This window comes from Priapulus caudatus, unplaced genomic scaffold (assembly GCF_000485595.1).
Source record: "Priapulus caudatus unplaced genomic scaffold, Priapulus_caudatus-5.0.1 Scaffold541, whole genome shotgun sequence".
Lineage (NCBI taxonomy): Eukaryota > Metazoa > Priapulida > Priapulimorpha > Priapulimorphida > Priapulidae > Priapulus > Priapulus caudatus.
The window spans coordinates 190-12,285 of NW_014577602.1; the positions used below are offsets into that span (position 1 = coordinate 190).

General features: G+C 41.8%; 1 protein-coding gene across 1 annotated transcript in view; it reads left to right on the top strand.

Annotated features, from left to right (window-relative positions):
* Window positions 1-1,271: 1,271 nt before the first annotated feature.
* Window positions 1,272-12,096, top strand: part of LOC106811445 (elongation factor 2-like) — a 26,117-nt gene continuing 15,292 nt past the window's right edge. Inside the window, exons 1-8 of the mRNA XM_014815063.1 lie at window positions 1,272-1,375; window positions 3,637-3,851; window positions 3,979-4,160; window positions 4,564-4,772; window positions 6,470-6,587; window positions 8,054-8,118; window positions 9,142-9,400; window positions 10,350-10,545. Of these exons, the coding sequence (XP_014670549.1) occupies window positions 1,373-1,375; window positions 3,637-3,851; window positions 3,979-4,160; window positions 4,564-4,772; window positions 6,470-6,587; window positions 8,054-8,118; window positions 9,142-9,400; window positions 10,350-10,545 (1,247 nt within the window). The 5' untranslated portion in view covers window positions 1,272-1,372. The remainder of the gene's footprint in view (window positions 1,376-3,636; window positions 3,852-3,978; window positions 4,161-4,563; window positions 4,773-6,469; window positions 6,588-8,053; window positions 8,119-9,141; window positions 9,401-10,349; window positions 10,546-12,096) is intronic.

Sequence of the window (12,096 nt, forward strand, 5' to 3'; positions counted from 1 at the left end):
ACTGCCCCAAGAGGCTCGAAGTTGGGTCCCGTTCACAAAATTTCGGTGCCGCGTGCATTCCGCCATGCCGCTGTTAGACTTGTTTACACGATGTTAGGTTTTTAGCACGTTCTATCTCTAAAACAGTTTCGTTAAAAATTCTAAAAATAATAACACAAACAGGCAAGATGGTTCTTATGTTGAATACTGATTTTTATGACATATCGTAATTTATTTTAAAAGTTATGTCATCCGAAAGTGGCTACATTGACACTATTGCAACATCGGTTGGCCAAATCTAGACAATATGGCGCGGGCAATCCGCATCGCTACAGTAGTAGTAGTAGTAGTAATGATGTAGGCCTAATTAATAATGTGAAAATTAAATGCAATGACTAAAGTTATAGCAATCACATGACGTATAAATGTATATAGCTATGTGATAAGGGGACTTTGATTGAGCACAGCATACCATGAAAAATTTCATTTGATCAAACTACGTACCTTCAGAAACTAAAATGCAGATATGAGACAACCTCCGTTTACATCTAAAACGGGCACCATTGATTTTGTTTTGCCACTGATCTGGTGAGAGGTACACATAATCAATAATTTTATGTGCAATTATATCTTCCTGATATTTTCGTGTATTACATGAAAATGCAATGATAATATTTTTGCGCATAACTGACCAATAAAATAGAAAAGTACAATTTAGTTTGTGATTTTTAAGCGAATTTACACGAATATTTTGTGCTGTAATAGGTTTCTGGCTTATAGACTGGCTCTAATGTCTGGCTCTAATGTAAAATAAACAGCTACGATGACGTCATTCTTTCAACTCAATAGAGAGAATAGGGCCAGTCTAGTTGGGTATTAAGAAGCTCCGTATTTAAAATTTTATAGTACAGCACACGCCGTGTTTATATTTATAGGCTTTGGTACAGAAATCAAGTTATATGCAAAACGTGTTTTTGTTCATCATAAATCCCATAAATATACGTATTCGCCTATATATTTATTTGATAAAAGTACATTCCTAAAACATAACAACATTAGCTCACTGTCAGTGTACATGCCCAGGACGTTACTTAAAGTACGTGAAAATATCACATTAATAGTCAAACTACGCCAACAAATTACATTGAAATTACATTAGTAGACTAACCATTAATTTATAAGTAAATATATGCTCATGTTGTTTTATATCTATTTATATTTCTAATTTACTATAGAACCAATTGTGAGTCGGTGGCTCGTCCCGTTTCTGGTATTTTCATCCGTCTGTGTTGCAATCCAGTCACGTGACGGTTTCTTGTTCCTTTCCTAACGTCCGCCATTAGGCGCAACACTGATACGAAGTTGCTGTTGTCTAAGCGTACAAGTAGCCAAAATGGTAAGTGTCATCCATTCAAAACGCGAATGTTACTTAATAGTCAGTTCATCAAACTTTATTGAGAACTCATTAGTTTTGATTGTCCTGTTTTACTACGTTGTTTTAAGTTAAATTTACGAAACAGTTGTTCCTTCGCTTGCTGACGTGACAGCGGCTAGAAATGTCGATAGTATGTTAGAAGTCGCAAAAAGCATTTATTTACTCCTTATCATCTCGTGTTTGAATACTGATTGGCATCAATATTCTACGATGCGGTTTTTGAACGCGGGTTGCTATTTACTTGGATTAAAAACAAGAACTGTCAACGTCGAAAACAAACGTAAAACTTACATGTACAACTACAACTTAGTAATTCAAACTCAAAGTTTTGTACTCGTCGTTTACTCTCGCTTCATCAAGTCTGTTTTGTCTACCTGGTGTTTTCCCCTTCGAACATATTCCTAAAACTGCAACCTAATGCAAATCTTGCATATTAGGTCTATGCACAACCTGACAAACGGCATTGGGGAAAATGTCACATGCATATGTTACCCTACTGTTATCTGATGTGTACTAGATACTTCCTTAATTATTCGCATAAATGGCAACGTGTCACTGACACTATCGTGTGTTCGCGAAATCTTGACGATATTCACGTTATCATACACAATTTTGATCGTGACAATGAAACAGCCACCGGATCATGTGTGCATGTTACGCAATTTGTTTACCATATTGTTACAAAGTGAAACTACAGTACATTTCTACTTGTTCAGTAAGTTAATGTTGAGTACTTGTAACAAGTGCTGTGCTTTATATCATTCTTTCACATAGTCTACAATGACTAGCAAAAGTACAATGACCTTTTTTTTGACTGTTTTAACTACTGTGCTAGTGGAACGATTGTGCCACTATGAACATGTCTACTTCATACATATTATGAGTCACAGTTACATGTAGTGTTCTATTGATTGCTATAGGTATTGCACAACGCAAGTGAAATCAGAATAATAAAATTTCTTGGCCATCTTGTTTAACATTTGTAATATTTACGAGGTTTTTCAAAAATATTAACTGATTTCAAAATTGCAGTAATCATTTATGTTATCTTCAGCATGTTAAATGATTGTGTGGCTTATTGAAGTAATAAATACGAAACTATCAAGTAATAAGAAGCTGTTAATTAGTCAACGTGACGTAAATGTGGTTGTGCAACATCTGTCTCATAGATGTTATCATGTTACATTGTAAACCTGAATGTAAACTGTACTTTTTGTACAGAACCTTTTCTTGCAAGACAATTTGGGTCACCGCGTCTGTATAATTACCCCACCACCCTATTCTAAAGTCGTTTACTTACTCTTCCTGGTTCACATTCCTAACTAGTTTATTCCTTTAACAGCAGTATATATGGCATGTATGGGCAATTTATAGCAGATAGTTTTGCGTCGTGAAATGTTGGGGAAAAATGATACTGTGTGATCTGTGATGAAGAGAATTACCGTTTGAATAAAGCCTGAAAATGTTAAGCTGGCTGCTATTTTATTCTGAGATTGCACAAGTATTGGTTCAAGATTGTAGAACCTCTTTGACAAGCATTTGTCCAGTCATTAGATTTTTTCAACTTATCAGCCATACCTGACTGGGACCTGTTTGACACACATCTGTAGATTAGATCTGATCTTGTTGAATTTCAACTCTGTCGGCCATAGTAGACAAGGTTCTCATAGGAATTTTGGAATGCATGTCTGGCAATACATTCCCGATTGCTAAATGTAGTCACTTGTGCTTGTCATAAGCAACCCTAATACGCAATGTACACATCAGTTTGATGCATCATAATACTCATCAGTTTATCAGGTTTTATACATCGAGCTGTAAAAATACTCCCTGACTGTATTTGGATTGACAAAAGTAAACACAACTGGAAATAAGGCATGTCAGAAGATTTATGAAATGTCCTGAAATTGGCTTTATTTAAGTCATGTTAGGCCTGCAAAGGTGTAGAGATAAGCTTGGTAGATCAGTAACTTCAATTTTCAACTACTTGTCAAATTACCTAGAGTTATTCCTACTTCGATGTCCATGATGTGACCGGCTGCTAAGGAAATACGAGTGATAGATTTAGTAATTAATCTGCGCTGTATACTAATTCAAAAAGTCACATTTTCTGTTATCGTCACTTATGCGCAATGTTGCGTCGTTATGCTTTTACATTGTGTTGCTTAATGTTGTTAGGTTCCTGCTCATGAGTCGCATACATGTGTATGTACGTGTTGCAGGTGAACTTTACAGTGGACGAGATCCGTGGTCTCATGGACAAGAAGAACAACATTCGTAACATGTCCGTGATCGCCCACGTCGACCACGGCAAGTCGACGCTCACCGACTCACTTGTGAGCAAGGCTGGTATTATTGCCGGCTCAAAAGCTGGTGAAACAAGATTTACAGACACGAGGAAAGATGAGCAGGAGAGATGCATCACCATCAAATCTACGTAAGCATCCTTACCTGCGTTGTTTTGCACCGTCATTAATGTGAAGTGAACCTATCTGGTGTTTACACAGTGGTCTGGAGAGTGCTGGCTTTGCACTGTGGTCGATGTTTTTGCATATGTCTTGCAGGGCCATTACTATGTACTTCGAGGTGCTAGAAAAGGACCTTAAGTTTTTGACGCAAAAGTACGAGGGAAATGGCTTCCTGATCAACTTGATAGATTCCCCTGGCCACGTGGATTTCTCCTCAGAGGTGACGGCTGCGCTGCGTGTCACTGATGGAGCTCTCGTCGTTGTGGACTGCGTCAGTGGTGCGTATGGCAATAATCGCGTGGCCGGGCAGAAGGCGCTACGAACAAACACAATTATTCTCGCATTAAATAATGTGTTCTAATATAGCATACTCCTATGTTTGCACGTAACTGTCTAGTGACGGCAAACCCTGGCTCGTTGGCCATATTAACGGATCTGTTTGCTTGCCGTGATTTGGCAGTGTTTGGTCTAATGATGATGCTCCGCAACAAGGTGCTGCAGAGTACAGATTTTGAGCATGAAAGTGAGGCAGTGAGGCAGCATGAAAAATGCACGAATTTCTCTAGCTTGACCAACCTAGCAACATTGTTCAGGGGCGTGGGAGGGTGGTCATTTTTCTTGGGCAAATAATTATGTCGATCACTAGCAACGAAGTGATGGTGTGGGTATTTGCGTGTGCAGGAGTGTGTGTGCAGACAGAGACAGTGCTGAGGCAGGCGATCGCTGAGCGCATTCGCCCGATCGTCTTCATGAACAAGATGGACCGCGCACTGCTGGAGCTGCAGCTGGAACCAGAGGACCTGTACCAGACGTTCACCCGCATCGTGGAGAGCATCAACGTGATCGTTGCCACCTACAGCGACGACAGCGGACCCATGGGCAACATCCAGGTACGTGATGCCGAGAGAAGATCTGCGTCTGTGCGAAACGTTTCGCTGGGCGGGTTTTTCCCCCTGTCAACTGGTAGATTTTTGGGGTTGACTAGATTTGTTTTGTTTTTTTTGTCAGTGATTGTTTATTGAAGCGTCTGGATGTGATGTGGTTTCTGGGATTGATTGGTGGCACCGTGAGTAGGAAGTTTGCTCGGAAAATTTCTGTATCACGTTTGATTTCGTAGCTGCCCCGGCGAGTAGAGTCCGTGCGAGTTTTTGGTCTGCTAGTCAGGGGTTTACTAAATATTGTTTTTAGCTCATCTGACGTAGTCAGGTGCAGCTTGTAGAATCGCGATGATCGTCCGGGGATTCCGCCGTCATGCAACAGTTGGGCACAAATCTTTAAGCCGCTCGAGGTACGGTCACGATATCGGGACGTGGAGGGGTAATCGAAACAAGTGGGCGATAGACGAAGCTGGGGGTTCAAGAGTCAAAGGTCAAGCAGGTGTAAAGAAGGGAACATTCCTCTTTAACGTAAGGTCATATAGGAAAGGAAATGCAGATTGCGGCAACAAAATCTAAACGGTGGCTGACCTAGGGCTAATGTGATAGTCGCGTGATATAGGCATCATGTAGGGAAAAGCGTCATCACTGAGCTGGAAATTTGGAGGTCAAGGTCAATGGGGCACAGCGGCAGATTTTAGAACATTTTTGAGGACATGGTCTGCGGAGCGATTAGAAACTATTTTTGTTTCAGCGGTGAGCGTAGCATGTTTTATGGCTGTTATGAATGCGACCATGACATGCGAAGAGAAGTGCGGTTAACCTTTTCGACATGCAAGAGGAGGGTTAAACAGGATTTGGTTTACCTGACTTACAATAGAATTTGACTGCTGGCGTTTGTAGTATGAATCTATACATGCCTGGATGATATGAGGCTACAATGCACAGTGAAATCTCTCAAAAGCTAAAATTTGTGCTTGAAGAAGGTCTGATGCACTTAAATCGTTATAATTTCTATGGCATGATCTGTACTGTCAGCCTGTGTTACATGTAACGTTTGCCACTGCAGTTGTACTGTGTAGTTATTGCTGCGTTAAATTAGTTACAGTTGCAGCTCTCTATTTCAGCCTAGTAGGCTTGTTGTAGGGGGTGTAAATGCGAGAGAGCTTGTCTATTCCTGTCTTGCATATAGTTGTGTGTTACTACGTTTACGAGGGAGCTTCATCTTTAATCTGAGACACGTATAAACGGTACGCGGCAGGGCATCGAATGTAAGCGCGAGAAAGGGAACAAGGGCAAGCAATTTTTTTAGGGCAGTGAGAAATGTGCCATTTGGATTTTTAAATGGCAAGGGCACAGAGGCAATTTTGAAAGGCACCAAGGAACTTTCAAAATTTGCGAGAAAGGCACAAGGCCTTTTGTAAATAAAGAAAAACTCACATAACAGCATTAGTACATCAATTCGTTCTTGCTTTTAATATTACAAAACATTGGCCCCTCGTAAGCTTACACCGTTAACACCGACCCTTGTACACCCCCTCTGCTAATTGAACTACAGTAACAAGAAATTTTAATGACCGCTATCAGGGTGATACATTACTCCGATGCTGTCTATTGTTTTCCCTCCTGCGACTATCGGTTTTAGCTGCATCATTGCAACTACGCGCACGTGTTATAGTGTGATTCGATAAAAAACGAAACTATCGGCGTAGAATAAAGGCACCGACGGCATACACAAAAGCGCAGAGGAGGTGGCTGCCAGTCGGTTCGAGTTGGATTTCTCAGGGGCAGTAAAAACGGCAATTGATAGTGACGACGCGTCCAATTGCAGTCGGTGCCGGTCGGATTAATTCGCTGGTACGCGCCATCTCGTGGCAACTTTCATAACGATCACCCAACGAACATTCCTATTGAGAAGTTCCTGATACCATCCCTGTGGCCTTCCACTGTTTTCATGCATGTAGTGTGAACACGCTATTTGGACTACAGGGTTACTAGCATCCACCACTCCAACAGAGCAAGCAGTAGATGTTAGCTGAGCGCTGCTATCGCTCCGCCGGCACTTGTTAGAAAGGTTGGTGAGTAACAGAAGTATCAGGCCAATTTGGGGTAAAACGGTGATGCCTTAAATGGGATGAGTTACTCTATGGTTCTTAGGGTTATTTTTCAGGCTAATGGTAGGTATATAATTACGTAGATTAAGAGTTCATGGTTCAATCACATTTAGAATATTTTTTTTTTAATGGTTTGGGAAAACTAACGACTACAGGTTTTACTTGTCTTAAGCGCTAAATCTGCTAAGTTGCGCGAAAAACCACTTTACCAGCAAGGGCTCAGACCGCACGGAGGTTTCTTATTTATTCCATTTAAAGCACAAAGCGATTGTACATATCTTTATCAAAAGCATCTATAGTTCCAGTTATTTATATGGATAAATTTGCTAAATGATATCGGTTTCGGTTAATAAGCATTTAGTATAAATATAATGGCCACTGTTTGTGATTAGCCCCGGTCTGTAACGTGCAAGATATTTTGTCAATACGCAACTTTCTCGGTGGTGGGCAGCACGGTCACGGGTTGTCATGGCGCCGTTCACATTTGTAGCGTATTGACTGTGTAATTAATTATAACAATTTAATTAGCGGATCTGGTAACAAATATACGTGTGGAATAGACGAATTCTTTTGTTACTACAGTAAGTTACAGTTGGTATGCCATAAAATCTAGATGCGCTAGTCTGCTCCTTTAAAGCGGCTCAGTGTTAAGAAGTCACTAGTCTTCGCTGCCGTGTTCTGGGTGTTAAAATTACAAGTGCTGGTGGGTGAATCGGTTAATTTATGGCACGCACACGGTCTTTTAATGAAATATAGCCTGCATGAGCCGTGCATTTCCTGTTCTTCACTACATGTCCTAAATACTGCTTGGGGCCTGGACAAATGACATTCTGCTATATGCAGTGAAAAAGATATGACATTTGACATAAGTCTGACAATTTAATGCCGGCTGCTTTTTGCGAATGGCCGAGAGCGCAGGCACCCACTGGCCGTTATATTCCATTTGTGAACCTGCAATGACCTCCTGACACGCTATCTGTACAGTTGACCCACAAAGGGCAACGTACGGTTCGGCTCCGGTCTCCATGGCTGGAGCGTTCACACTGGAAGCAGTTTGCCGAGCTCTTACTCTGAGAAGTTTCGAGGTCGACTGTTGGCAAGCTCATGGCGGCCTGGGCGGTCCGACCAAACTTCTACAACCCGGAGCAGCAAAGAAGTGAATAGGACTGGCGTCTTGACAAGAGGGCGAGAAGGCGAGGTACAAGTGCAGGCGCGTCCAACCTGTGTCGTGCTCGACCGAATACAAGGTAATGGTCGTCGCCGATCGATAGCAGCGCCACTCGCTTTTTTACGTGGTGATATGCGGTAAAAAAAAAAAATTGTTTATCACCTTTAGGTCTTCATATGCTCTTTTGTTTATTTAGTCAGACGTAATGCTGCCTACACAGTAATATTAGTGTTAATGTAGTACGCGGGATGTAAATGTGGTTGTGACATGTGTCTCATAGAGCTATTATCATGTTTACATTGGTAAACCTGGCATGCAAACTGTATTTTTGTACATAACCTTTTCTTTGGCAAGACAATTTGGCACAGCGTATTATATAACTAGCACAGCCGAGATTCTAAAATCGTTTCTTACTATCTTCCGCTAGTTCATTCGTTTAACAGCAGTGGCAATTTATAGCAAGATACTTTTGGTGTACCAGTCTCGTGAATCGTTGGAGAAAAATGATAGCTGGTGTGATCTGTGATGAAGAGAATTACCGTTTGAATAAAGCCTGAAAATGTTAAGCTGGCTGCTATTTTATTCTGAGATTGCACAAGTATTGGTTGATTGGTTCACAATTGTAGAACTTCTTTGACAAGCATTTGTCTAGTCATTAGATTTTTTAAAGCCATACCTGACTGGCACCTGTTTGACACACATCTATAGATTAGATCTGATCTTGTTGAATTTCAACTCTGTCGGCCATAGTAGACAAGGTTCTCACAGGAATTTCGGAGTGCATGTCTGGCAATACATTCCCGCGCATAATCTGTGGTGCACGGGATAGTAGAGATGTCTGCGGACAGTCGTTGTATGTCGGAAGTTCCAGCACAGGGCTTAATGGCTTCACTAACGGTTTGACTACTGCGGCTAGATTTACCGCTTGCCATGTTCCTGGAGAACGTGACCGACTCATATATCTGTTACAGTAGCATTAGTCATCTATGTCTGTTACATTAATATCGTTCACGAAACAATAACTCTGCTGATAGATTATTTTGTAATTTGATGCGGGTTTGTAGCTCACTGGTCGTTGCTCACCATTCTTCCCTCGCTACAGGTGTTCGACTGTATCATGAACTTCAAGAAGGACGAGATTCCGAAGCTGCTCGACAAGCTTGATCTGACGGGCAAGCTGGACGGGCCCGAGCGCGACAACGAGGGCAAGCCGCTTCTCAAGTACGTGATGCGCACCTGGCTGCCGGCCGGCAACACGCTGCTGCAGATGATAGCCATCCACCTGCCATCGCCCGTCACCGCGCAGCGCTACAGGATGGAGATGCTGTACGAGGGACCGATGGACGACGCTGCAGCCGTCGGTGAGTGTGCGCGTACGCGGACACCGGCACGCACGCAGACACACGTGCAGCTACACGGTGTTAGGCTGTATGCCTAGATGTTTAACTTTGGGATATACACTACAGGGTCATGGTTTAATTGAAGCTAATAGGCCTAAGATAATATATTGCTTGTTTCCCCTTTACCGACCGACTCGCCAAAACGCCGCTACTCGACACATTTTATTGGCCGATTAAAACAAAACAAAAATTATTTCTTTTCGCAAAAACATACACAAAACAGAATATACAATATACATACACACATCTTGTCAAAACAAAATAAAAAAGATTTTTCACCTACCTACCTACTCGGTACCCTGAGAGGCGAGTAGGTAAAGGGGAACCAAACAATTTTTTAAGGGTGGCCTTATGATCATAGTTGACCTCGTAGTTTATCAAGATCGCTGGATAAAAATGCACATACTCATATATATACATACTTGTATAAGTCACACTATATATATATATATATATACATTGACCTGATGGTGTGCTATCTAGGATGAAAAGAATTACCGCTTGAATCATTATGTAAATAATTATCGGCTGAATAATTCTGAGATGGCACATCACGCAATGTAACGGGATCGTGATGGTCGATGCTTGGTGAAAAGAATGTAGGTAACGCGAGGAAGAAGTGTTACACTGTATAGAATGCATACACACGTGGTGTTAGGGTGTACGCCTAGGTGTTAACTTTGGGATATACAGGTTTATGGTTTTATAGAAGCTCTTCGGACCATAGTTGATCTCATAGTGTATCAAAATGTGTTTCATATATTTTCTGGCAGTTTGTTATGGCTCTCGAGAGGTTTCGTATTTCCTTTATAAATTGTTCTAGGATATGTAAAATTCACTTTGGCACAGTTTTCTCAGACGGTTGGTAGATGCTCGTTGGTAATCGTTTGTTGTTTTTGCACCAACTTAGCTGTGAAGGAGTGCAACCCCGCTGGACCGTTGATGATGTACATTTCTAAGATGGTGCCCACCAACGACAAGGGCAGGTTCTATGCTTTTGGTCGTGTTTTCTCTGGTACGGTCGGAACTGGCCAGAAAGTACGAATCATGGGTCCCAACTACACCCCTGGCAAGAAGGAGGACTTGTACGAGAAACCAATTCAGAGGTCAGTACCTTTGTAGAGTCAGCTGTACTCGCCAGTTCTGTTGTGTAAAGGCAAATCTAGAATCATTCTAACAAAATTATATTGTATATACCAGTCTTCGACGTTAGGCGGTGGACCGTGGTCCGAGACCACCAAAATCTCTCTCGGTCCAGTAAATTTAACAAGTTAAATGGACCGTCGGTCCACCCGTTTTTTTCAGCCACTCTAGTTACAGTATTTAAATAATTTATCAAAGTATTTATGAGACTACTTACTGTATACATAACTGCGGAAGCTTGCCATCTTAATCTGACACACAGCTTGTAAGCGGTGAGTACGCGGTCCAAGGCTCGGACATTAAGTCTGGCAGTATGGAGAGGTGCGAAGCAATTATTGTTGAGGCACGATGACGAGATACATGCCTTGAAATTTATCTCTAAATGGAAGGGCACAGAGGCACATTTTGAAAGCACCGAAGGCAACTTCAATGAATTTGAGACCAGGGCACGGCAAGGGCACTTTGGCTAAATAAAGAAAAACTCATAAGAAAGTTAGTACATCAAAACATCGTCTGCTTTTAATGTAACAAAACACATATGGCCACATTAGCAGCTATAGCAGCCTGAGAACCGCACGACCATTTGATAACGCGCAGCTCCTGCGGTGCGCTATAATTGACAGTACAGCGAATATACACTAAACATAGTTGTAGTATGTGCGCCGCTAATCAGGAAGGAATATAATATTGAACTGCGTGCTGATTAATGTCGTTGTCACGCTGAAAGTTTTCACGTTACCCTGAGCTATGCTGGCGATTGTATAGACTGCATCACACAGACAATCTACGCAGCTAGTACGTGTTATGATTAGATGTCGACTGTAGTACTAAGATAAACAGAATAAACTAGGGGGCGAGTAAAGATAAAAAGGCACCGTACGGTGCGTAATTCTACAACAAAAGGGCAAGGCAGGATATTACAGCACTGTTACGGTGCGGCTTGGATTGTCTCAAGGCGAGTACGGCAATTTGAAATAGTGCACGGTGCCGGGACGGTCAAATTTGGCCGAGTCGTGACCTGTCGGCATGTAATCGGAGTCTCCCTGAGTTACACGCCATGCTCGGTTAGCCTAAACTTCCCATAACGATCCCAACGAACATGTCCTTTGAAGGTTCCTGACTACCATTCCCCTGTGTCCCGTCTCATCGGTTTCGGACATGTGATTAGAATAGCACGAGTGGTGACTTAACAGGGTTTCACTAATGAATGGCCACACACTCCAGCAAACAGACGATCACCGCGAGTGACGACTTTTAGATATGACGACTGTCACGCTCCTGGCGCACTTGTTAAAATTTGTGCGTAAAGAAGTATCAGGCCAAGTAAAACTGAATGCTTAAAGGAAGTCGTTACGTCTATGGTTCTAGGTTATATTGCAGCTATATTTAGGGTTAGTAGATATACTACATTAAAAGTTTGCATGTTCAAGTCAGATTCAGAGAATATTTTTGGTTAAATGTTTTAAAACTAGACGGACAACATATTATGATTAGCAATCGACTGTGGCGCCATT